Raw genomic sequence first — 27,214 nt, forward strand, 5'->3', positions numbered from 1 at the left:
TTTTTATTTAGAAAATTTATTTTATTTAAAAAGTATACATATATGTCCCAAGATAAAAAGTTCTAAACATAGATTTTAAAAGAGCATAATGGAAAAAAATATAAATATTTTCTGTTCCTATTTATATCTTTTGTGCATTTATTGTCTTTTCTAAGGTTGGTATTTTTCTTTATTTTGCAATTTGATCCATACTTAAAGTAAAAAAAATTTAAATATTATAGAAAGGCATAAAGCAAAAAGTAAAAATTCCCTTCACTCCATCTTCTCCTCAGATATTGGTGAATCTCCTCTCAAACTTTCAACCACATAGATACATTTTTGTTTACCAACCAGAAAGCCATTAACACTAACTCTTTAAAGGCTGCAGCTGAGTTGGTGAGATGAAGAATTATGTAGATTAAGGCTGCTGTCTCCCTGTAGAATTTTTTGAGGGATTCCACTTTTTTTTAAAGCACATCCTTCCTGTTCCACTCACTGAAGCTGCCCCGTTTGTCTCATCTTGCTTTTAACTATTAGGCCTGTTTGGCAGAGGCAATATACATTTTTAAAAATTTAAGATGTTTAAAATGCCATTAGCCATTAGCACCTGGAATTCGAGGCAGAACAGCATGAGGCAGGCAGCCTTTCTTGCCATAATCCCAGTTTTGACAAGCCTCAAAAACACTGTGTACAATATTTAAGACACAAATTCATTAGGTATGGTCTCAGGACAGCCTGCTCTTATTTAATACTTGTGCGCTTGTGGTTTTGCACAATGGATGGGTACTAGAGTTTGCCTTGGATACTTGGTGTTGATTAGATTGTTCTGAAATTTGGTTATGCTTAGTCAAAAAATTCTGTTTATTGTTCTTCAGCAAGAATAGATGTAACCACTTTAAAAAGTTACATTGTTTTCCAGATTAAGTAAATATCTCAATTAGGAGAGTACATATTTTTATTTTTAGTTGTAGTTTTTGAGATGGAGTCTCACTGTCACCCAGGCTGGAGTGCAGTGGTGTGATGTCAGCTCACTGCAATCTCCGCCTCCCAGGTTCAAGTGATTCTCCTGCCTCAGCCTCCCGAGTAGCTGGGATTACAGGCAAATGCCACCATGCCCAGCTAATTTTTGTATTTTTAGTAGAGATGGGGTTTCACCATGTTGGCCAGGCTGGTCTCAAACTCCTGACCTCAAAAGATCCGTCCACCTCGGCCTGCCAAAGTGCTGGGATTACAGGCATGAGCCACTGCAACTGGCATATTTTTAAATTGGGATATGAGTACATATTTTTTAATTGGGAATGAGGATAACTCTTGTTTTAGAGCATGTGCTTTAGTGAACTGAACCTTGGACTGATGGTTACAAGGAGTATGTAATGAACTTTCAGGCTGTAAGTCCTAAATCCTGACCCTGTCCTAAAAGAGAGAGGGAATTTCCAAAGTCTATCTTAGCAATGACACCCACTGAAATAGAAAAGTGGTGGAGTGAGGAATGGATGCTTGTTTTTGTTCTTGGCCTGTTATTAGTGAATCCCAAGATAGCAGGCTTCCTGAAGATTGTTGTAGAGGTTTTCAGTGTTTTCAAGGATCCCCTTTTCAGCTTGAAAATAATGAACACCCTTCACCTGACTACAGTTATCTTTTACCTATTCGATATAGAGATAATGAATGATGCCTAAAGCATACATTCATCTATGTTAATAACTCTATTGTCTTTGATGGGTATACAACTCAGATAGATTTGGAATTACTACCTTAAGGCACAATTTCTCCTTAATGTTGTCTCAGGCTTTGGCAAAATTTAGTTTAAAGGATATGAGTAGTGCTTTAAAAAATATTCCCTCCACAGTCTCCATGCCACCTTTAATAACAAAGTCATTCTCTTCTTCCTTAAATATCCTTATCAGACCTTCTAAAAGGAAGCTGTTATTAATGAAAGCAAAAAGCAGCTTGTAAGAGGAGAAATTATGCAGTGACGGGGTGAAAAATCCCTGAACAAATATTTTCTCTTCATAATTGGAAGTGGAAGAGAAAAAGTGAACGGGGATAGAAATAAACCAATAAAATATGTAAACTAATAAATATGTAAACAGTTTTGCAGAGGCTGATTTATATTTTAGCAAGCCTCTCTATTTGCTATGATCCCCAAGTTTTCTTTTCAGAGAAACTATAATGCTGATAATACCAGTTTTTACTCAAAAGATATTAATATCCAATGATATTTGGTAATGCTTGTTCAAATACAGGTCAAACATCCCTCATTCAAAAATCCAAAATCTGAAATACTCCAAAATCCAAAACTTTTTGAGTGCTGACAACACCACATGGGTCGCTAAGATAGTGACACCTTTGCTTTCTGACAGTTCAATGTATACAAACTTTGTTTCATGCACAAATTATTAAAAATATTATATAAAATTCCCTTCAGGGTATGTGAACAAGGTATATATGAAACATAAATGAATTTTGTGTTTAAACTTGGATCTCATCCCCAAGATATCTCATTATGTATATGCAAATATCCCCAAATCTGAAAAAATCTGAAACCTGGAACACTCCTGGTCCTAAGCATTTCAGATAAGGGATACTCAACCAGTACTGCTACATCCATCTATACATACAAAGCCACCAGGAGAACTAGTCCACTTGGTAAAGTCTTCTGTACTGTCCTTCACAGCTTAGATTCGATCTTTCCTTAAAGATGTAGCCAGGATACACAGGAGTGTGAATCTGGGCTGACTCAAAGCTCTTCTCTCGAAGGCTTTTTCCTGTGGCACTGGCAGATGGCTGTGTTATCTTCTGGCTGAGGAACAAGTTCCATTCCATCACGTACTTCGGGTTTGCTGGACTGGCGCTCGGCATATTTCTGAAATGTGGGTTTAAAGGGAACTGAAAGGTTAGTTCACACTTCATTCTGTTGACTCCCCCACCCACTCCCATCCGCAGTCATGCCATCTTTTCTAGTTGCTCTGTGTCTTCAGACTAAAACCAAAGGTCTGGTTTATTCCAGTCCTAAAGCTACATTTTAACTTTAGCTATCACAGGCACTAGTGATAATTCATAATCTAGCAAGAAACCCTAATCCACAATTTCATGTGTTGGTTGGAAGCCTCTACAAAAGTGCTTAACAACAGACCTTACAAAAGGCCTGAAACAAACAGCAGCTCGCATTTATCTTACACCTGTTAATGAATAATTAACTGTTGAATACTCAAGCCAGCAAACAAACAAGATAACCATCTGAAAAGTTGGCAGTCTCACACATCCTTTCCTTTAGGCCTATAGTCACACACATTTTTGAATGGCAACAGGTCTGTGGAGTGTTCCTCCACTGTGGCCCTGAGTGAAATAGTTCTATAAATGAAGTTGAGTGGGTTTTTTTTTTGAGACACCGTCTCACTCTGTCACCGAGGCTGGAGTGCAGTGGCATGATCTTGGCTCAGTGCAGCCTCCGACATCCTAGGCTAAGTGATCCTTACACCTCAGTCTCCTGAGTAGCTGGGACTAGAGGTGCATACTAACATGCCCGGCTAATTTTTTAATTTTTTGTAGAGATGGGGTTTCACTATGTTGCACAGGCTGAAGACTCAAGCAATCTGCCTACCTTGGCCTCCCAAAGTGCTGGGACTACAGGCATGAGCCACCCTGCCTGGACATAAATTGGATATTTCAGTTCAATGATACCATGTCCATTTCACTGTACATTCCTGGTACTGGACCAAATGCAACAAAACGCTGACATAAGTAGATGAGCCTAATTAATATTTTAGAGAGAGAAATTCCTACCATTAAAATTGAAACTATTTGGGAGGCTGAGGTTGGAAGATCACTTGAGGAACCAGGGCAACATGGCGAGAGCTTGTTTCTAAAAAAAACTAAATAAATTAGCTGAGTGTGGTGGTGTAGTCCCAGCTACTAGTGGGAGGCTAAGGTGGGAGGGTGGAAGAATCGCTTGATCCCAGGAGGTTGAGGCTGCAGTAAGCTGTGATCATGCCACTGCACTCCAGCGTGGGTGACAGAATAAGAAATATATATATATATGTATTTTTCTTTTTTTTTTGAGACGCGTTTTGCTCTTGTTGCCCAGGCTGGAATGCAATGGTGCAATCTTGGCTCGCTGCAACCTCCCCACCTCACAGGTTCAAGCGATTCTCCTGCCTCAGCCTCTTGAGCAGTTGAGATTACAGGCATGTGCCACCACACCTGGCTAATTTTGTATTTTTAGTAGAGACGGGGTTTCACCATGATGGCCAGGCTGGTCTCGAACTCCTGACCTGAGGTGATCCACCCTCCTCGACCTCCGAAAGTGCTGGGATTATAGGTGCGAGCCACTGTGCCCAGCCAAGAAATTGTTAAAAAAAAAATAAAACTGTTTAACAATTAAAGCTAGACCAACAGAGGGGACAGACCAACTTAAGGGAAGGAAGGGCTGCTTCTAGTAAATAGTGTAACTTATCGTTTTTATTTTTCTATGAAAATGAAAATATGAGAGGGTAGTATCCACAAGCATCTAGGGAAATTTACTTTTATTATGCCTACAGGAAAATAAATTTAGGTTAAAAACAAGAACATAATTTCCTTTTTTTAATCCTTCCTGTCTAGATTTTTCTGAGTAAAACTTAAGGTAGTTACTCAAAAGACCAATCCTCAGATTCCCAGTAAACACTGTAATTCAGGATTCAGCCCTAAGGTGTTAGAACTGTTATACATATTTTTCATTAGTTTGTTTGCTATAGCAAGCTAAATATTTGCATTCTGCCTTGTACTGTAAAAGGTACGAATCTTAAGTATCACGGAGAATAAGGAGGCCACATTTTGACTAAAAAGGGATGTTAATGATCTCCAGTCCAACCGTCTTGTTTTCCAGATAAAGAAAGATGTTTTTCTCTGAGGTTCCAGAACACCTACACTAGGAATTCAATAAAGCATTTAATAAAAGAGAGCACTGAGAAGATGGGAGGAGCTGCTAATCTATATTTGTGAGGGCTCCCAGCATCATTTTTCATAATATGGAATAAAGATGAAAATATGGAGGCCACATCTGGGCATGGTGGCTCACACCTGTATCCCAGCACTTCAGGAGGCCAAGACGGGCAGATCACCTGAGGTCAGGAGTTCAAAACCAGTCTGGTCAACATGGCGAAACTCCATTTCTACTAAAAATACAAAAATTAGCTGGGCATGGAGTCGCATGCCTGTAACTCCAGCTACTTGGGAGTCTGAGGCTCCCAAGAATTGCTTGAACCTGGAAGGCAGAGGCTGCAGTGAGCTGAGATTGAGACACTGCACTCCAGCCTGGGTGACAGAGTGAGACTTCGTCTTAAAAAAAAACAAAAAAAAATAAACAAAAAACAAAAAAAAGGGGGCCACCAAAAGAAGACTTAGCACTATCTTTCCCTAGGCAAGAGACTTGGCTTAGCCAGCCGGTCCATAGGCTGACTCTGAGCCCTTCAGGAAGCCAGGCAGGAAGTGTACAGGCCAAGTGCGTAGTCTGAGGACACCTGACCCAGCAGTGTGGATGGACACTCTGAACTGACCTGCAGTACTTCGTAATAGTAGCAGTAAAGCCTGTGTGGCTGTAGTAGGTCCCTAGCCATCAACTGTCCTTCTTTTGCAATCTTCTCGGCTTCTTCATCATTTTCCTGAAAGGTTAAAAAAAAAATAAAAATGAATGAAAATTACTACTAAGACCCACAAAGAGAGGGTTAAGTGTGAGGTGGGACAGATGTGGGGTTGAAAGTGAACAGCATGGGAAAGACAGAACATAATGGAATTATAACTTAAGAATGAGGCTACAGGGGCCGGGTGCGGTGGCTCACGCCTGTAATCCCAGTACTTTGGGGGCCCGAAGCTAGAGGATCACTTGAAGTCAGGAGTTCGAGATCAGTCTGGCCAACATGGCGAAACCCCATCTCTACTAAAAATACAAAAATTAGCTGGGTGTGGTGGCGGGCACCTGTAATCCTAGCTACTCAGGAGGCTGAGGCACGAGATTCCTTGAACCCAGGAGGCGGAGGTTGCAGTGAGTAGAGATCGTGCCACTGCATACCAGTCTGGGTGACAGAGTGAGACTCTGTCTCAAAAATAAATAAATAAACTAATAAATAAATAAAGAATGAGGCTACGGTAAGAGAGTATTTTCCTAGACATCTCTGTTAAAAGAAATGATCACGTTTGGCCCCTTTTCCACAGTACGAGGAAACCACTCCTCCCCACAGTACAACAACCCACATGCAGCCCCTATTGTGACCATCTTGGTACTTTCCTGGCCACCCAGGAAGTACTCTTCAGCTTCCTCATCTGTCCCACCAGCCTATTTCCTCTCTGCATGATAGTAGAATGAATACGTTTTCATGTTATAATATCTTTTAAAAGCTCCATGCAAATATGCAGTCAGAGCCAAAAAGTTGTGTTATAAAATGGTAGCTATAAAAGACTGTATTGCTTTTGTAACCGAAAAATGCAGTCATTAGTACCCACAGGCTGTTCATTCAGTACCAGAAATAGTCAGCATTCCTAATTATACTTTTGGAAAATAGTTAATCTTCTACCATGCTGTCCGCAGGTAAGCCATTTGCGAGCAACTGAGGCTTTTACAAAGGGTCACAAAAGTGATTCTGCCTCAGGCATCCGATTATTTCCATAACCATATATTGTTTCTTAGAAACTTAGTATAAAATCTCATAATGGAAGGGTACATTTTTGTAGTTTTATAATAAAATGCAACAGTTTTTAAAATATTTTTACTTTTAAAAAAGGAATTCCTATTTTATGGGAAACGTGATTCTTGCATTATATAACACACATTCATTAAGAATTTGTGCCTTTTTTCTAACTGGGGATAAGAAAAGAGTACTGTAATTACCTGAAATGTTTTCTTGTTCATAAAGCACATTAACTCTGGTCTTTCAATCAGTAATTTGCATTTTGTATGTTCTTGTTTGTATGTGTAAACACAGCATTTAGAAAATCTGTATTTTATATAAGGCTGGACTTCAAATCTTCTGAAAATCTTCAAAAATGTTGATAGAGGGTATGCAAAATGATTCTGATGCTGAATCTTTAGATATTTCAAGGGAACAGCAATTTCACAAAACAATATTTCTTTTCATTCCATTATGTCACATCAAATTGTGTTGTGATGGAACTCATCTAACACTGGTAAATTTGTTATTGCTTAAAGAAATAAAAATTGCTGGAAGCATACCTTAGCCCATTTAACTTTCTCTAATAAATCACTCAGATTTCTTTTAATTGGAACATAATGCTTCCAAGGTTCTAGTGCCATGTAGAAATGTTCATAGTATGGCGAGTCCTGCTTTAAAACCAGACTGTCGCCCAGCATGAGATATGGATATCTGTAAGCAGCCACGGTCCCATCCACATTTACTTGATACTTATACTGGAAGATGAAAAACAAACATAAACAAACTTTCAGTAGTCATTTGCTTCACTTCTGCTTCTCATCAACACCGTAATACCAACTACAGAGGAATTATTTTCCAACTTTGGTGTTTAAAAGTTTTATTTTATAACTTACATCTTCTCTTTGTATAAAAATCACAAGCAGCCTTTCTCAGATTAATTTTAGGAAATATACTGTTTAAAGCTAAGATGTGAAATTTTTGGAAATAGGAGTGAAGACCTATTTCAGTCATGTCTCTGTAATATGGAATCCAGATTTCCAGATTTCAGGTAGGAAAACTATTTTTTCTTTTTAAATTTTAATTAGTTTGTTTTGTTGTTGTTGTTGTTGTTGTTGTTGTTTTTGAGACAGTGTATTGCTCTGTCACCCAGGCTGGAATGTAGTGGCATGATCTTGGCTCACTGCAACCTCTGCCTCCTGGGTTTATACAATTCTGGTGCCTCAGCCTCCTGAGTAGCTGGGATTAACAATTCTGGTGCCTCAGCCTCCTGAGTAGCTGGGATTACAGGCACCCACCACTGCAGCCAGCTAATTTTTTTCCTATTTTTAGTAGAGACAGGGTATTCCCATGTGGCCAGGCTGGTCTCAAACTCGTGACCTCAGATGATCCGCCCGCCTCAGCATCCCAAAGTGCTGGGATTATAGGCGTGAGCCACTACGCCCAGCCAGGAAAACTATTTTCAAAATTGTTAAAGCTGAATACTGATAACAACGAACACTTTCATTTATTCATTATTTCATTTGTTCCTTATATGCAGTCTATGAAACAGGCAGGCATTGTCTCTGCTTTACAGTTTCAGAGCTGAGGAGACAGAAACCTGGAGACGTTTAAGGACTTGGGCAATGCTGGCAACACAGTAGGAAAGCTGTCTGCATATTTGTTTGGTTAATATACTTTGTTTTCCATTTCAAATGCAGTTTTCATAGGCATTAAACCTCATTCAATTATAATAATCTGAGGCAGGTATTATTAACCCCTTCTTTTTGTTTTCACAATTGAGAAAACTGGTATTCAGAGAAATGTATAAACCTCATTCTGAGTCCAAATCCCCTGTTCTACTCATTATCTGGGATGAAGAGGACACACTCCCAGATTTGGTAAATAATTTTTTCTCAAATAATTGGTACAAGGAGTTTTTGAGCCCATCAGGTTTTGTCACATTGTTCACATCTCTCCTCTGGGCCTCGTGATAATGTTCTGAAGGAGTCGGTAGGCATCACATGGGTTTAAAGACTAAGGCGCCAAGACAGGAAGGTCCCATAGTTGGTGGCAGAGGCAGGATAGAAGCAGCAGGCCTTGAACCCTAATCCCAACTCCCACTTTACATATATGGAATTTATACTTTTTCTATTTACAAAAGACATTTGAGATCACTTTATGTAAAAGGTATTTAAATTCCCAGTTTATTAAAGCAAATACAAAAAAAAAAAAAGAAAAAAAATGACATAAATACACCAAAATCCCAGGTTAATCCTTGTACTATATTTTGAGAATTAAGTACAGTTCTGAGTTATTTGGTAAACTTAATGAAAGAAGGAAACCACAATGAATTTTGTAATTCCTGATATCTATTAAGAAAGTGTGAACATGTGTGTCAGTTCACATGACAGGAGAAATTTGCTGAAGCCCACCTATTTTGGTAGACTTTTAATACCAAATTTTATCACTTCATATCCATAGAAGAAGACTCAAATGCATACCTTAAAGAAATCAAAGAAACCCATCAACTTGGCTTTTCCAAGCTCCTTTTCTTTCTCTTGGAAAAAGAAATATCCTGTAATTCCTGCGTCTAGTAGCTGAGGATTTTCTTTGGACAGCTGTACCAACTGAAGCCTCTCCTCTCGGCTGTCTCTACCTCTGAAGAAAGCTCTCTCTGTTTTATTGATCCAGGAAGGCCCTACAAGTTTGAAGCCATTAAAAAATTATGATTATGAATCTGACATTTTAATATGGTAAGCATAATCCTCTTTAGTCTACTGTTGTCATTTAAGATGTTAAAGCTCTTTTATCATCGACTCATCTTCTAAAGTAGATGCTATTTCAAATAAAATATGGGATTGAGTCTCAATTTGCCAGAAGAACTTTCAAGTTTAGACTTTCAAAAAGAGTCCTTTTATTTGCTGTATTATATAAAAGAAGGTTCTAATTTCATCTATTTGTCTGCTAGTGAAAGCTCATGCAAGTATTGGTATATTCTGTTATATAATACTAGGAAATACCTGAAATGTCAGACCATGTTCAAAGCAAAAAGAGATTCAGTGACTTGGCCCACTCACCAAGGCATTAGCTTCTTCCATTTTCTGTGTTTCACAGTAAAACGTGAGCTAGGTCTTTGTTCTTACATAGGGTGACCAGAAAAAACTAAATAACTGAGTAACATCCACAAATCTTTAATCCCTAGGTTGGTCAGAATTTTGAATACAAGAAAGACTTTTTCTAATATGCTACTGAATGCAAACATATATGTATAACCCACTCTCTAAGCTTTTTCTTCATTAATTAGCCTTGCATTTCCCTGAATACCTGTATTTCCCTGAATAGAGAGGAGATCATTTGTAACACCCCGCATGGCTTCAAGCGTGGAGTGAGTGATGTCATAGGTTGGGAGGACAACATCTCTTGAATCCAGAGAGCCACACCATGAAATGATAGGTATGGGGCTGGGGGTTCCATTGACTTTTCGATGCTCCAAGGGCCAATCTCCAAGATTAACATAAAATTCTAAATCTGGGAGAAGGACCTAAATAAATATATAAACAAACATCAGTGCTGGGAAGATCTCAGTCTTTGGTACTAAATACAATAGTTCTTTGGTTTTCTTACATATTCTGACCAGGCTAACCATTCAAAAACAGCAAGAGAAGAGAGAAGAATGCCTGTCAATTTGTCATCTGTGAGGATCCTACATGGCAAATTCACTTAACCAGGAGTCAGCTACCTCTGTCCAGAGGTGCATTTAAAATTCAGTGTTTGAGGCCAGGCGTGGTGGCTCACACCTGCAATCCCAGCACTTTGGGAGGTCGGGGCAGGTGGATCACTTGAGATCAGGAGTTTGAGAACAGTCTGGCCAACATGGTGAAATTCCATCTCTACTAAAATTACAAAAATTAGCTGGACTGGTGGCAGACACCTGTAATCCCAGCTACTTGGGAGGATGAGGCAGGAGAATCGCTTGAACCTGGGAGGTAGAGGTTGCAGTGAGTCGAGATCGTGTCACTGCGCTCCAGCCTGGGCAACAGAGTGAGACTCCCTCTCAAAACAACAACAAAAACAACAAACAAACAAAAAAATGAAATAAAATAAAATGTGTTAGAGAAGCGGAAATTGTGTAGAAAGGTATGAATGAGTGGCTTCGAGAACCCTCTCTGCCAGCTGCCTAAGAGAATCTACAAAGTTATAACCAAACCCTTGTTTTTCTTCACTGTTCTCCCTCTTTACCTCATATGCGCTTGCCTCTGGAACCTGCCACTCCGTTTCCATCTCCATGATCAATGTCTCAGTTTAGGCCCTCATTTCTTGCCTATATTGTTGCAACAGCTTCCTTACTAGGTGTTCTGATTCTGGGCTCTTCATACTGTAATCTGCTCTCCACAGGGCTGCTCAGATTTCCAAAACTAAAATTAATTCCAAAACTAACATTTCTAAAATAACTTGGTTAATGTCACTACCAAGCTCAACAGAACCTTAAGCCTATGGCACAAGATCTCAACTCTCTGGCTGGCATTCAGGGCCTCACTATCTTGTTCCAGCTTGGCTATAAGCCTCGTGTTTCATCTGCCCACATACCAGGAAACCTCAGGCTACTCTCTGAAAATGCCATCCACCTCAACATGTAATTCCCTTCACTTGGAATGTTTTACTTATTTAACTTGGCAGTCTCCTTTCTAATCCTTCAAGCCCAGATCTAACACCACCTCTTCTATGACTCACCCTCCTCCGGGGTACTTAAACCCGAGGTACTTACTTTTCTTGAGGCCTATCATCATATTGGGATATAATCATTTGTTTGTATTCACATCCCACTCCCACTTCCAAACAACAAAAAAAATTCCCACTAGAGTGCGCTACTCAAAGACTAGGACTGAGTCTCATTTATCTTAGATTTATTTCTTCCCCAGCCACTGGGCAAATAACAAAAGGAAAGGGTGAGAGATGTGAATATTCACCCTCTTGCTTCCCTGTCATCGTTATTATTATTATTATTATTATTATTATTATTATTTTGAGACAGGGTTTCGCTCTGCCACCCAGGCTGGAGTGCAGTGGTGCGATCTCGGCTCACCACAACCTCTGCCTCTCAGGTTCGAGTGATTCTTGTGCCTCAGCCTCCCGAGTAGCTGAGATTATAGGCACGTGCCACCACGCCTGGCTAATTTTTGTATTTTTAGTAGAGATGGGGTTTCACCATGTTGGTCAAGCTGGTCTCAAACTCCTGACCTCAAATGATTCACCTGCCTCGGCCTCCCAGAGTGCTAGGATGACAGGTGTGAGCCACCATGCCCAGCCTCCCTGCTATTATTTACAAACTCATTAATAAACTCCACATTGGAAGTACTCACTGTGGAGTAGGGTTTCTCAAGCTCACATTATTGACATTTGGGGTTAGATGATTCTTTGCTATGGAGTTGGGGGGTGCTATCCTTTGCATTGTAGGATGCTTATCCACTAGATGATAATAGCAACCCCTGAGCTGTGACAACCAAAAATGTCTCTAGACATTGGCAAATGTCCTCTGAGGGGCAAAATCATCCCTGGTTAAAATCTACTGCCATGGGTTAAACTACTCCCTGGTTAAAATCTACAGCAATATGGGTTAAACAGGCAAGAATACAGGGCACAGTTGACTACTTGTAACCCAGGAAGAGAGCACTACCTTTAGGAGCAGATGCCCATCATATGCTTGTATCCTCACATTGTGGGCTGATGGCAGAGGGGTTGGGGACTGCTATTTAAAGTAAGAACTGACTGCAGGCACACAGTCAGCATACTTGGCGAATTGTATAACATATTAGGAAAACTGTGCTTTGTTCTTTGGTTTATAAAAATCCCTTGGCCGGGCGCAGTAGCTCACGCCCAGCACTTTGGGAGGCCAAGGTGGGCGGATCACGAGGTCAAGAGTTCGAGACCAGCCTGACCAACATGGTGAAACTCCATCTTTACTAAAAATACAAAAATTAGCCAGGAGTGGCAGTGCACGCCTATAATCCCAGCTACTCGGGAGGCTGAGGCAGGAGAATCGCTTGAACCCAGGAGGCAGAGGTTGCAGTGAGCCAAGATCATGCCACTGCACTCCAGCCTGGGTGACAGAGAGAGACTCCGTCTCCAAACAAACAAACAAACTCCCTTGATGGTCCCTCTGAGTAAGAAAGATAAATATTGCCCACCTCCATCCCTCACCCTGTATGATCAGAAACAAGGACAAAAGGTAGTTTAAGTTGCTCTGCTTAAGAGGAATTTAGAGTTCTGCAAATGTGGAAAGAGAGGTTGAATAGCAAGATAAGGGGGCGCTACTGGGGGATGTGGAGAGCCTGAAGGACAGGGGGCCTAACCACATTAGTGAGAGGCTAAGACCTTAAGGTCAAGGACAGCCACGAGAAATTCCCAGAGGCAAGCATGACTGAGAGTCTGATGAGTACAGAGATGTCTATTTTTAAATGTCAGGATTTTTGTTTGTTTTTTAGTATGCACTGGTGTAAAAAAAAAAACAACCTGTTTCTGGTACCCCAAGCTTTGACAAAATGTTCCATGCATGCTATCTTCTAGGTATGCTTAGGGTAAAACAAGGAAAATGTGTTCTAAGTTCAAGTCATTTTGAGGTGAAGAAAAGAAAACAGCTGCAGAAGGTGAAATCTAAACAGGGGTGGTATTCAGCAGGAACAGAGAACTTAAAGTGACCTCTCAGTATGGTTGTGCATGCCTATAGTCCCAGCTAGGACCAAGGCTGAGGCAGGAGGATGGCTTCAGCCCAAGAATTTGAGACTAGCCTGCACAACACAGCAAGACCCCACCCCTATTTTAAAAAATAAAATAAATAAATAAATAAGAGACAGTTCTGTTTGGATACTGTAAATATAGACTATTAAAAAAGAAGAAGAAGAAGAAGCAACCTTGTTATAAATGTCTGGAAGCTCAAAGAAACCTTGGGAGTGTCCTGTACGGCATACCTACCTGGAATGGGGGCTCAAGCCACTTTATTTTATTTTATTATATTTATTTATTCGAGATGGAGTCTCACTCTGTCACCCAGGTGGGAGTGCTGTGGCACAATCTTGGCCCACTGCAGCCTCCACCTCCTAGGTTCAAACGATTCTCCTACCTCAGCCTCCTGAGTAGCTGGATTACAGGTGCCCACCACCACGCCCAGCTACTTTTTGTATTTTTAGTAGAGATGGGGTTTTGCCATGTTGGCCAGGCTGGTCTTGAACTCCTGACCTCCAGTGATCCACCCGCCTCAGCCTCCCAAAGTGCTGTGATTGCAGGTATGAGCCACCATGTCCAGCCTCGAGCCACTTAATTTTAAATCTTACAGGAAAGTGAGATCCACAAAGGTGGAGAACATACGAACACTCAGGTTGCAAATATCTTAGATGCCCATTTATCAGCCTAAAATCTGTTTCATCCTTTGTCATTATAATTCTAAACATTTAAATGTGTATACCCAAATAATTAAACTGTATTATCAATTCATTCATTCTCCTACCTTTCTTGTCAATGATAACAAAATCTCATCAGAGAACATCTTGAAGTCTGTGTATTTCCCTAAAGATCTCCGGTAAATGTGGTTATCGAGAATCGTGTAATGAACAATGGCACCTCTCTCATCCCCAAACCTTTTGGGGACTTCATTTAACATTTGCTGGAGATTGATGCTGGGAAAGGAAGCAAAATCTTTTGCGATCTGTGGTTCCTTGGTTGGACAAGAAAGAGTTTTCTGCCAGGCCTGAGGATCTTCCGGACACTCACAGTACTCATGGTACACTGGTCCTAGGGAAGGAAAACATGAACAAGGCCGCACTCCATTAGCAAGCACCACAGCACAGGGAGTCGCTTCTGTCTCTGCTTCTTGGTGAATTCTAAGAATATCCAGAGATAATCTGCCCTAGTCAAATCAGTGGTGTACGTGATTATGTTAGAGTCCTATACTTTTACTTTCCTTTTCACACCACCTTGGATAACACAATTTAGTATATGCCCTCTCCCAATTGAACCTACTCTCGGTCACTTAGCTGATAAATTCATTTCTAGTAAGGTATAAATGGCTGGCAAACATAAAACAACTTACCTTTTAGGAAGGAGAAAAAGAATGTATTAATTTTTAGACATTATGTAAACCAAAAATAAAATTCTAAGCCTCCTAGATCATCCAAATGGATCCTTCCTTTTGGCCAAGGGCATTCCAAAGTTAATCTGAAAAACTAGTTCGGCCATGAAGGGAAAGGGGAGACAGGCATGCCTCATTATACCCTCCTCCCTGTTGGAATTCAGGCCCAGCTGACCAGGATTAACATCAACATAGACCTTGGTGAACTGACTCTTTAAGTCTAATAAGAAACATTTGCAATCTCTTCTGTGTAGCCTGCTACCTGGAAGCCTCATCTGCATGATAAAATCTTGGTTTCCGCAAACCCTTATCATAAGCCCAGACATTCCTTTCTATTGATTCTAAGTCTTTAGACAATAACTTAATTTTTTCAACCAACTGCCAATCAGAAAACCTTTGAATCTACCTGTGACCTGGAAGCTACAGTCAACCACTCCCAACCACACCCACCCCTTCCAGTTGTCTCTCCTTTCCAGACCAAACCAATGTACATCTTACATGTATTGATTAATGTCTTATGTCTCCCTAAAATGTATTAAAACCAAGTTGTAGCCTGACCACCTTAAGCACATGTTCTCAGGATGTCCTGAGGGTTGTGTCATGGGCCATTGGTCATTGAGTCTGAGAGGTGGGGAACAATAAGATAAGCCCTGCAGTTCCTACAGCCTACTGCTTAAGGGAGCTTCGAGGCTGTAGTGCAGGGTGGGGCACTGTAGGCAAAACCAGGTAGTCTCACTGAGTTCAATGTTTGGCTCAGAATAAATCTCTTCAAATATTTTAGAGTCGGACTCTTTCTTTTTCTTTCTTTCTTTCTTTCCTTCCTTCCTTCCTTCCTCCCTCCCCTCCTTCCTCCCTCCTTTCTTTCTCTCTCTCTCTCTCCCCCTCCCTCCCTCCCTCTCTTTCTTTCTTTTTCTTTTTTTTTGTGGCAGGGGGACACAGTCCACTCTGGCTGAGACTCTGGCAGAGTTGCCTAGGCTGGAGTGTAGTGGTGTGATCTCAGCTCACTGCAACCTCTACCTCCCAGGCTCAAGCGATTCTCCTGCCTCAGCCTCCCGAGTAACTGGGATTACAGGTGCGTACCACCATGTTTGGCTACTTTTTGTATTTTTACTAGAGATGGGGTTTCACCATGTTGGCCAGGCTGGTCTCAAACTTCTGATCTCAAGTGATCCACCTGCCTTGGCCTCCCAAAGTGCTGGGATTACAGGCGTGAGCCACTGTGCCTGGCCATAAATTTGACTCTCTTCATTGACAACAAGTAACAGGGACTGATGTACCATCCCACCTGAAACAACCAGAAAATACCTCCACAAAACATATGAAACAATAGTTTTTTGTTGTTTTTGTTATTGTTTTTTTGAGATGGAGTCTCACTGTGTTGCCTAGGCTGGAGTGCCGTGGTGTGATCTCGGCTCACTACAACCTCTGCCTCCTGGGTTCAAGTGATTCTCCTGCCTTGGCCTCCTGAATAGCTAGGATTACAGGCACTCACCACCACACCCAGCTAATTTTTTGTATTTTTAGTAGAGATGGGGTTTTGCCATATTGGCCAGGTTGGTCTCAAACTCCTGATATCAAGTGATCTGCCTGCCTCGGCCTCCCAAAGTGCTGGGATTACAGGTGTGAGTCACCACACCTGGCCTTAAACAATAGTTTTTAAGGCACTAAGTATTAGGCAATGAAGGACAGTGAGTCTGAGGGATGGGGAACAAATAAGGTAAGCCCTATAATTCCTACAGCCTACTGCTTAAGGGAGCTTTGAGGTTGTAGTGCAGGGAGGGGGCCTGTCGGCAAAGGCAGGCAGCCTCACTGAGTTGAAGAGACAGAGCTGACAGTCCAGGGAGACCAAGGCAGCTCTAGACTTTGTAGGACAGAGTATCTAAAAAGGAAGCACTGCACAGAGAGAACATTAGAGATCTGTAGGAGGTCCTCTTCACATATTAAGCAGAACATATGATCAGTGCATGTTAGATGAGTTCTTCCCCTGTACTGGTTCCAAAAATAATACAGTTTAATTATTTAGGTATAACATCTAAATGTTTAGAATGATAATGACAAAGGATGAAAACAGATTTCAGGCTGAGAAATGGACATCTAAGATATTTGCCACCTGAGTGTTCATATGTTCTTGGGGAAGACAGGGGAAGAACCCATCCGAAATGATCAGAGGGAACAGTACTTACCAGTGGGTACCAGCCAGACTGGAAAGCCTTCTAATTCATAGGGCTTGGGTAAAGTATGCAGAAGGGTATTGCCTCAGTAGCGGGGAATAATTAGCCCTAGACTAAACATGGCAGTAGTACCACCTAACAAATTGTAAAAGCAAAGCTTGGAAGGATTAAACTATTTCCCAGTAATGTAACTGCACCCCAGAAACGAGTTCAAGAAGATGAAAAAGCATCAAGAGGTGAAAACTAGACTGCATAGGATTGACAACAGATTGTACATTGCAGAAGAGAATATAATAGAATTTTGAGACAGTAATAGAAACTATACAAAATGAAACAGAGAGAAAAAATAATTTAAAAAATGAAGAGTATCAATGAACCATAGGATAGTTTCAAGCCCAATATATGGGTAATCAGTATCCTTGAAGGTAAGGTGGAATGGAACAGAAAACATATTTGAAGCAATCATGGCCATAATTTTTCTAAATTTGACGAAATTTAAATCACTTGGATGACTTAAATTCCAAGAAGTTCCACAAATCCCAAACACAGGAAACATTAAGGAAACTGCACCAAGGCACATAATAATCAAACTTCTCAAAAAAACTGATAAGGAGAAAACCTTAAAAGCAACACAGATGAACAAAGATAAGGAAAATGCTAGATTTATTGTTAGAAGCAATGCAAGTGAGAAGACAGTGGAACCACATCTTTAAAGTCTCAAAAGAAAAAAAACCCATCAACCTATAACTATAACTACAGACAATGTCTTTTAAAAACAAAGGCAAACTAGGCCAGGCATGGTGGCTCATGCCTGTAATCCCAGCACTTTGGGGAGCTGAGGCAGGAGGATCACTTGACCACAGGAGTTGGAGATCAGCCTAGGTAACATAACAAGACCCTGTAGAAACAAAAAAATGTTTTGGAGAAACAAAAAAATATTTTTTTAATTAGCTGGGTATGGTGGTGTGTGCCTGCAGTCCTAGCTACTCAAGAGGCTGAGGCAGGAGGTTTGCTTTAAGCAGTTTTTGTTTCTGTTTTATATTTTTTTGAGACAGGGGGTCTCACTCTGTCCCCCAGGCGGGAGTGCAGTGGCACGATCACAGCTTACCGCAGCCTCAACCTCCCTGGGCTCGGGTGATCCTCGTACCTCAGCCTCCTGAGTAGCTGGGACTACAGGTATGTACCACCACACCCAGCTAATTTTTTGTAGAGACAGGTTTTTGCCATGTGGCCTAGCCTGGTCTTGAATTCCTGGGCTCAAGTGATCCCCTGGCCTTGGCCTCCCAAAGTGCTGTGATTATAGGTGTGAGCCACTGCACATGGCCTAGCCCAGCAGTCTGAGGTTGCAGTGAGCTTTTTTTTGAGATGGGAGTCTCGCTCTGTTCCCCAGGCTGGAGTGCAATGACGTGATCTTGGCTCACTGCAACCTCCACCTCCCAGGTTCAAGCGATTCTCCAGCCTCAGCCTCCCGAGTAGCTGGGACTTCAGCATGTGCCACCATCATGCCTGGCTAATTTTTGTATTTTCGGTAGAGACGGGGTTTCACCATGTTGCCCAGGCTGGTCTTGAACTCCTAAGCTCAAGTCATCCGCCCGCCTCTGCCTCACAAAGTGTTGGGATTACAGGTGGGAGCCACTGCGCCCAGCCTGCAGTGAGCTTTGACTGTGCCACTGTACTCCAGCCTGTGCCATAGAGCAAAACCCTGTCTCAAAGTAAACAAAAAACAAATCAAACAAACAAAAGGCAAAATAAAGTTTTTTTAGACATTCAAAAGCCAGAAGAATTCATCACCAGCATTCTCACAGTAAAATAAATATTAATAAAAATCCTTTAGGCAGAAGGCAAATGTTACTAGATGGAAATATGGATCTACACAAAGGAATGAAGAGTTTCACAAATAGTAACTACTTGGATGTTAATACACAAGATTTCTTTTCTTATCATTTAAATCTCTTTACTTAATTTTCTTTCCCTTAAAATTTAAATTGAGCTCCAGGAGGTATGTATACAATGTTTACTCTAATGCACATGACTTTGAGGTCATCAGGTTTAGGCCATTCTGAAAGGCATGGGACCTATACATAAGGCTGACTCTGCAGTATATAATAATCCTTACCTTTCAAAATATAGGGAGACTGAGCCACATGTTCATCGCCATAAAGAACCTCTATCTTCAGCCCTTCATTGACAGTTTCATACATCCGATATCTCATCAAAAATGTTCCATCGTTCCTGTCCAAAGGTTTAGGGACATGTATCCGGACCAACTCTTTGGGTGAAAGAGATTTGACTACTACTTTGAATGGTGTTTGACCTAAAAGGAAAAGAAATATAAACCACTCTACCATGTCATGATTATGATTTACAATTTTATTGGATAGGTGTTATTGGATAACTTAAATATGTTGCTTATTCCTGCAGCATTGGTGGTTTAAAAAAAAATCATTTACTTTTGGAAGATCTTTGAGGCCAGGAACTATCATGTCTGGTTCATGCATTCTTTTTTTTTTTTTTTTTTTCTTTTTTGAGACAGGGTCTTGCTCTGTCATCCAGGCTGGAGTGCAGAGGTGCAATCCTAGCTCATTACAGCTCCAACCTCCTGGGCTCATGAACCTCCTGCCTCAACCTGCACCAGCCCCATGCATAGGTGGGACTACAGGAGTGTGCCACCATGCCTAGCTAATTTGTTTAATTTTTTGTAGAGATGGTAGGGGGCGGGATGGGTTGGAGGGGGTCTTGCTATGTTGCCCAGGCTGATCTCAAACTCCTGACCTCAAGCAATTCCCACTGCCTCAGCCTCCCAAAGTGTTGGGATTACAGGCTTGAGCCACAGTGCTTGGTCTGGTTCATGTATTCAAGCCACGGATCAGACTCAACATTGATTTACTGCATGAACAAAAGCAATTCATTTTTTGAAAGCAAATAAAAAATAAACTTTTTGCTTGTTTAGTCTTTCCTCCTTTGGGTAGGATTAAAGCCCAGATAATTAAAAACCCATGGACTCTAAGCATGACAGATCTCTATAGTAATCGAACTTCCTCCTTGTAAAATACACACAAGCTTTCTTTGTATACCATTTCAGTATCTAATAACCTTCATTTCTGTGAAAATTTCCCTGTTTATTAAGCCCAAATTTCAAGTGGTACTTCTAAGCCCATTTCCTTAGGTAGAGAGAGATTATAACTAGTTACCAGACTCTTGTACAAGTTCACACACATACACACACACAAACACACACACACACATCTTTGCAAATACTAGAGATTACTTCTGAGTCTGTTTGCTCAGCTTGAAATGAAACAGCTACACTATAATAATCCATTCTACCTTTAAAGTTTTGTGGGGTTTCTGTTCTAGGTAAATAATACCTATTTAACAAACTTTCCCTTTCCTATTTGCTGACATTTTGGCTTTGAAATGATACTGTTGTGATTAATGCTATTGCAGCCAGGAATAAACTTTGAAACTTCTTCCTTCAGAGAGTGCAGTGGATATACCATTTAGATCATCATATCAAAGGGAAATGCTAAAAAAATTAATGAATCCTCTGAAATCCCCCGTCCTAGCAAACAGAAAATTGTGACCAAAGTTGTTTTTCACTTCACATCTATCATATTATAAAATTTAGAATATTTAAAATATATCTTTTGAGATTACTAAACAAGTTTGTGAAATTCTTAGTTTCTAAATCTAGTAAGTATAAGATTTACTTTCTTTTGATCTTTAAGGGTTTTTCTTGTGAGTTCACAGAAATGTTTCTCAGTCTCTTCAATTTAGTAATAACAATGTGGTATCTGATATCTTGCTATTAAATATTAATAATTGAGTACCAAACATAAATATTTTAGGATCCTTGAAACAAGTATGATAAAATTATGAAAGAAATCTGCTAGCCTAAATGAAGTATAATAAACATGGAAGATGCTATAAAGTGGTAATAATTTAATATGAAATTATTAGAAATGTTGGCCAATTACCTGAACTGAATAAATGAAACACATAAATTATTGCTTTGCATTATTTCCCACATGGTTTCAGAAAGGCAACATGGTGCAGCAGATTGAAATCTGGACAGGAAAGTCTGGGAATTGGAAAGCCATTTCCATTGCTCCCTCCCCAAACTGGAAATGTACAAAAAGGTTTTCTTATTTCCTGATCAAATAGTCTTATTCGCCATACATTATTATTTTAAATAAACAAAACAGATATAAGACAAGAATATTATTGACTGTGACTTTTGGGAAAGACATACAGAAAAAAACAACTAGCTCCAAAATGCATCAATTATTTGTAAATTGAAAGTATTAGATAAATAATTATGGTCGCTTCCAGTTGTAATATTTTTTGTCGCTGAAATACCATTTAAAAGTCACATTTCAAAATGTATGTATACAACTATAATATAGCCATTGGAAATATATATTTTAAATATTCAGTTATTTTTTATAGTAATCTTTCATGCCTGTGTCATTGTTGACACGAAATTAATGTTAGAATTAATGCAAGATAATACTGATCAGGACTGAAATAGAAATAAGGAATCCGAACCTCACAAAAGAGAAAATGAGAAGAGTGAAATTTCTAATTGCTTCAAATGGAAGGAATGAAAATTCTCATTAGCTCTGGGGACTAATATAGTGGGATAGAATTGAGGCTCAGTGGCTGGGGGTGGTGGCTCACGTCTGTAATTCCAGCACTTTGGTAGGCCAAAGTGGGCAGATCACGAGGTCAGGCGTTTGAGACCAGCCTTGCCAACATGGTGAACCCCTTCTCTACTAAAAATGCAAAAATTAGGCGGGCATGGTGGCACACACCTGTAATCCCAGCTACTCAGGAGGCTGAGGCAGGAGACTCGCTTGAACCCAGGAGGCAGAGGTTGCAGTGAGCCGAGATTGCACCATGGCACTCCAGCCTGGGCAACAGAGCTAGACTCTGTCTCAAAAAAAAAAAAAAAAAGAATTGAGGCTCAGCTTGAGTTTCTACTCAATAAATTCAAACTTAAGAAAAATAGCTGACTGGATGAGAATGCAGTGACTATGTAGACAAAAGGAGGCTGGTAGTATCAAAGTGTTACATCATTAGAATCTGAAATCTTGAACATGTTTGATTTGGTAAGAAATCAAATGCATATTTAGAAATTAACTTAGTACTTTTTATGGGCTTGAGACTTTCATATGTATTTTCTGTGTCATTTATTTCCTACAAGAAATTTGAGGTAGGTATCTGTCACTCCCATTTTATAAATCAAGAAACCAATGCTCCAAGAAGTAAAGTAACTTGCCCAAGGTCACATACATAATGAGCAGAGGAGCCAATATTTGAATGTAGCTTTGCAGCAGTCACAGTTGGAGGAATACTTCTGGCACTTTGGATACATTGGAGTCATCTCCTCCTCTGTTGTTTAGGAAGTTCATTAAGGCTCTCTACAGCTGCAACAAAACTGTTGACCCCACATGGTCAAGGGAAACAAAATCCCAGAAGGCCAAGGTGTTGTACCATGAGGCTAAATGGAAATCCTCCAAAAATATCTGGCTAGCTGCCAACGATGAACACCCTCCAACATCTTATTGTAAACTGACGCACGACAATCATATTAAGGATGATGTGATAAAACAGAAAAAGCAATGAAGTAGAAGTTCAAAGGGCTGTTCCTGCCTTGGCTCTGACACATTCGCTGTGGAGCCCACCAGGCAAGGCATTTTAGCTTCAATGAGCCCAGTTTCTTATGTGTAACGACAGTAATATCTATCCTTCCTACCTTACAAGACTATTTTAGAGGACAAATTAAGCAAGGCATAGTACAAAACACTAAAGTGCTACACAACCAGGAGGTAAGATTATTTTATGAAGATATTATTACTGATGAAGATGGAAGACTCAGTAGAAAATAACTATTTATATCCTTCCATCTTGACATATTTCAATCACCCCTCCCTCCACCCCTTCCTTCTTTTCATCTATAATACTCAGCATCTCTGCCAGGCATTGTGCTAGAGGGTGGGAATATAACACTATCAACAGGTACTGCCTACATTCATAATTGAAGGAAATGTTCAATTTAAGTAAGAGTTTACTGAAAATAAAGATACAGGTTTTTTTCTTCCCCCCATCCAAGGGCAAAGACCTTATAATTTCAGTCTATGAACCCCAGTTTGAGGTGTCCTGCTTGAGATCACTGAGGTTCACAATATTTTTGTTATCTGGGTACTTGGATATATGTAGCATAATAGTGGCATTCAGATAAATTCTACACTTTGAATGGGAGTGATAATAAGGAAAACTCTCTAGTTGGGTACAACAGGCTATAGCTTGAGAAGATTTTTCCTCTTTCCAATTCGTTCTTTTTAGTTCTTGTGTGTGTGTGTGTGTGTGTGTGTGTGTGTGTGTGTGAGAGAGAGAGAGAGAGAGAGAGAGAGAGAGAGAGAGAGAGAGAGAGATGGGGTCTCACTCCGTCACCCAGGTTGGAGTGCAGTGGTGCAATCTCAGCTCAATGCAACCTCGGCCTCCCAGGCTCAAGAGATCCTCCCACCTCAGCCTCCCCAGTAGCTGGGACCACAGCTGTGCACCACCACGCCTGGCTGATATTTTGGATGTTTTTGGTAGATGGGTTTTGCCATGTTGCCCAGGCTGGTCTCAAACTTCTGAGTTCAGGCAATCTACCTGCCTTGGCCTCCCGAAGTGCTGAGATTACAAGGCATGAATACCCAGCCATCAATTGGTTCTTGAAGAGGGAAAGACCTCAGGACTTGGAAGTGAATGTTGGTGGCAGAAATGTAAGAAACTAGTTGGGTGAGTTTTCAGAACTATAGGGCAGCTTTTTAACTGGAAGCCAGAAATCAAGAGGCCTGAAAGGAAACAAAGGGAATCCACAGGAATGAAAGTAAGGTTGTCCGAAAAGTCTTCATTTTATTTATTTATTTAGAGAAAGGGTCTTGCTCTGTCGCCCAGGCTGGAGTGCAGCAGCACAATCATAATGCATTGAAACCTTGAGCTCCTGGGCTCAACTGATCCTCCTGCCTCAGCCTCCCAAGTAGGTAATTTCTTAAATTTTTATTTTCAGTAGAGATGGAATCTTGCTTTGTTGCCCTGGCTGGGAAGTCTTTCTAAGACTAAAATAAGGAAAAGTCATAGATCGCAGGGGTAAACCAAGCAGAAACATAAATGTAACTTTCCTTCTGTTAAGATATTTAATAGAAACTGTTTGTAAACTGTTTTTCATTTGTTTAAAGAATATATTTATGTGTATATATAATATATATGCATATATAAATGTACACACAACTTTTAAGTCATGTATCATTTGGATCTTAATTGAGAGTCTTTAATATATATCAGAGGTTGGCAAACTATAGCTAATCCAGCTCACTGCCTGTTTTTGTAAATCCTGTAAGCTAACAATGATTCCTATGTTTTTCAAATGGGGATGGGCACGGTGGATTATGCCTGTAATCCCAGCATTTGGGGAGACTGAGGCAAGAGGATCCCCTGAGCCCAGGAATTTGAGGCTGCAGTAGCTATGATTGTACCACTGCACTCCATCCTGGGTGACAGAGACCCTGTCTCTTAAAAAAAAAAGGGGGGGGGCGGGTGTGGTGGCTCACTCCTGTAATCCCAGCACTTTGGGAGGCTGAGGTGGGTGGATCATGAGGTCAGGAGATTGAGACCATCCTGGCTAACACGGTGAAACCCCGTCTCTACCAAAAATACAAAAAATTAGCCGGGTGTGGTGGCGGGTGCCTGTAGCCCCAGCTACTCGGGAGGCTGAGGCAGGAGAATGGCGTGAACCCGGGAGGCGGAGCTTGCAGTGAGCAGAGATCACGCCACTGCACTCCAGCCTAGGCAATACAGCGAGACTTTGTCTCCAAAAAAAAAAAAAAAAAAAAAGGCAGGGGGAGGGTTGGAGAAAAATCAAAAGAATAATATTCTGTAACTTATGGAAAATTATATGAAATTGAAATTTCAGTAACCATAGTTTTATTGTAACATAAACGGGTTTGTTATAGGTCCATGGCTACAAAGCAGAGCTGAATAAATGTGAGAGATGATATCACCTGCAAAGCCTAAATTATTTACTATTTGGCCCTTTAAAGAAAAAGTTTGTGAAACCCTGATCTACACACATGCGTTTCAGTCAATACAGTCGGAATTATTTTCCCTAAATGCATATCATGCATATGAAACCAGATGTCTGAGTCTTTAGGGTCTAACTGGTAGACACGGTATCAAAGCAATGCTCAAAGACAACTTCAGGAGTGGTGTTCTGAATCAAATGTAGAACACAAGCCACTGAGGTGGTTAAGGGAGAGGCAGATTCTTGCCTCAGCGCAGATTTCTCCAGTGGCTCTCTTTTATCCAGTTATAAAGTCATTTGCTTGGCATTAAAGGCGCTTGAAGACCAGTGGCTACAATGAACTAGCCTTTTCTGCTCAGTATCATTAAATTACAGTACTTATTTTCCCGAACACCACGGTCTCTTCCGTCTGTGTGCTTTTGCAAATGCCCGGGCGTCCAACCTACATGCCTGCCCAGCAAACCTTCTCATCCTTCAAGTCTCTGCTCCTGAAACCTTCCTGGACTTCTCCAGTCTCTGGCAGTGCTTCAATGTTGCCACTGCACTCTGTACATACCTTCAATTATCTTGTACAGTGATCACTTATTTGCATGTCTTTTACCAACAGACTGTAAGTTCCCTGATGGGCAGGCATTTTCATCCTTAGATCCCCAGCAGAATTACCAAACGCAGAAGTAGACATCAAAGAAGTATTTCTTGAATGAATGAAATTTTAAAAATCATTAAATCTAAAAGTGAATTATGTTTGGCTCCTAAATTCTCTGCTTTGCCCAACTGTCAAGACCCCCCTACCCCTTTCACAAGCTGGGACACACTTCTGGCAGCTGTGTTCCCAGCAGGACTAGCAGGGGCAGAGGCACTGGGTTATTCTAATTGTCTCTTCGCTGATAAAACAAGGTGCTAGTTGGCCAGAGCCCTAAACTTAGACTTACATTAGCAAATCCTGACTGGCAACAGCGTGAAACCAGCAGGACAAGTTTTAAGAAGTTGCAAAGGTAAGACGTGAAGGACAACATGGGAGGAGGACCGGGCAGAAAGGGATTCAGGACGAGATCCATCTCACCCTCGGTGGAGGGAAAACCGAATGATTTCTATTGAGTTTCCCTAGTTTCTGTAATCTGCTTTCAAGAACTCAGAACTAAAAAGGAAACAAAAAACTAACACTTAAACCCCTCCTCCTTCCTACGGCTCTGGCATTTCCTCTGCGTAAGAGTTCGTTGGTCCAAACCCATCAGGCCTAAACCCTGTAATCCGACGCGATCCGTGGGCTTGATGACTCACCACTGGAAAGCGCGCCCTGCAATCCCTCACAGTTCAGACAGCTAAGTCAGAGATGAAAGCCAACGTGTGACTCACGGCACACTCCTCGTAACGCCCGGGCGCCGTCCATTCGCAACATCAACCCCTGCACATTAAATGCGGAAGCGCCCTTGAAGTTCATTCATTCATTCCATAAACTTGTGGTGGTTTTTGCCCGCTTTGATTACGGGCGGGAGAAGGGAAGAGGAGTTGACCAGACCCAAAAAGGGGCGACACACGCCGAGGAGGGACGCCATGCAGGCCGCGGGCGGACTCCCGGGCGGCGGGGACGCGCGGGGACCCGGCCGCGGGACGAGGGAGGCCGGCGGCCGGACACTACCTGGGGGCGAGCGAGTGAGGTTCTGGCCCTCCGAGTTGACCGCCTGCAGGTAGAAATAGCGGACCGGCAGGACGACGGCCGCCTGCAGCCCGGGCCCCCACACCAGGCTCCGCGGCGCGCTGACCAGCACCTCCGGGGCCCCCGCGGCCACCAGCAGGGCGAGGCGCAGCTGCAGCAGCAGGGCCGGAGGGAGACTGCGCATGGTCGGCCGGGCACAACTGTGGTCCAGCTTCGCGGCGGCGAGGAGGGGCCGGGAGGGCCGCGGGCCGGGCGGGGACTGGGGCCCACCGGAGGGGCGGGTCTTTCGGGCGGGAAAGATTGCGGCAGGCTCCCTTTCCCGCCCTCTATCCGGCCCCGGCTCCAATCACCCACTGCGCGCCCTGCAGGGGTCGGCGATGGGCGCGCCCCTTCCTCCCCGCAGCCCCATAGGCCGGGTGGAGGAAAGGGGTGGAGAGGCCCGCACAGAGACCGAGCTGCGAGTGTGCGCTGTTGATTGCCAAGGCCTGGGGCACGCCTGGCCTCGACCTCCAGTGGTCTTTCTCCTTCTTTTTCTTCCTTCTTTTCCTTCTCTTTTCTTTCTTTGTTTTTATACAGACAAGCGGGCTGGCT

General features: G+C 41.6%; 1 protein-coding gene across 2 annotated transcripts; it reads right to left on the minus strand.

Annotated features, from left to right (window-relative positions):
- POGLUT3 (protein O-glucosyltransferase 3) lies at nucleotides 1-26,897 on the minus strand. Of its 2 annotated transcripts, XM_038005247.2 has the most exons (8): nucleotides 26,606-26,897; nucleotides 19,012-19,209; nucleotides 14,104-14,387; nucleotides 9,927-10,143; nucleotides 9,104-9,300; nucleotides 7,184-7,378; nucleotides 5,514-5,618; nucleotides 1-2,842 (listed from the first exon to the last, which is right to left on the minus strand). In XM_038005247.2, exons 1-8 carry the CDS (start codon nucleotides 26,805-26,807, stop codon nucleotides 2,717-2,719), a joined length of 1,524 nt encoding a protein of 507 aa, XP_037861175.1. In that variant the 5' UTR covers nucleotides 26,808-26,897; the 3' UTR covers nucleotides 1-2,716. The 2 variants fall into 2 exon arrangements, with proteins under 2 accessions (XP_037861175.1, XP_008018948.1); XM_008020757.3 differs by lacking the exon at nucleotides 7,184-7,378 and having other exon boundaries at nucleotides 2,496-2,842.
- Nucleotides 26,898-27,214: the final 317 nt, after the last annotated feature.

Source organism: Chlorocebus sabaeus, chromosome 1, assembly GCF_047675955.1.
Source record: "Chlorocebus sabaeus isolate Y175 chromosome 1, mChlSab1.0.hap1, whole genome shotgun sequence".
NCBI lineage: Eukaryota > Metazoa > Chordata > Mammalia > Primates > Cercopithecidae > Chlorocebus > Chlorocebus sabaeus.

Coding starts and splice junctions, on each gene's coding strand:
- POGLUT3 (XM_038005247.2), bottom strand. CDS start 26,807: ATGCGCAGTCTCCCTCCGGCCCTGCTGCTGCAGCTGCGCCTCGCCCTG. Junction 19,210..26,605: donor CCTCACTCGCTCGCCCCCAG/GTAGTGTCCGGC, acceptor TTTTCCTTTTAG/GTCAAACACCATTCAAAGTA. Junction 5,619..7,183: donor AGAAAGTTAAATGGGCTAAG/GTATGCTTCCAG, acceptor TTAACCTTTCAG/GAAAATGATGAAGAAGCCGA.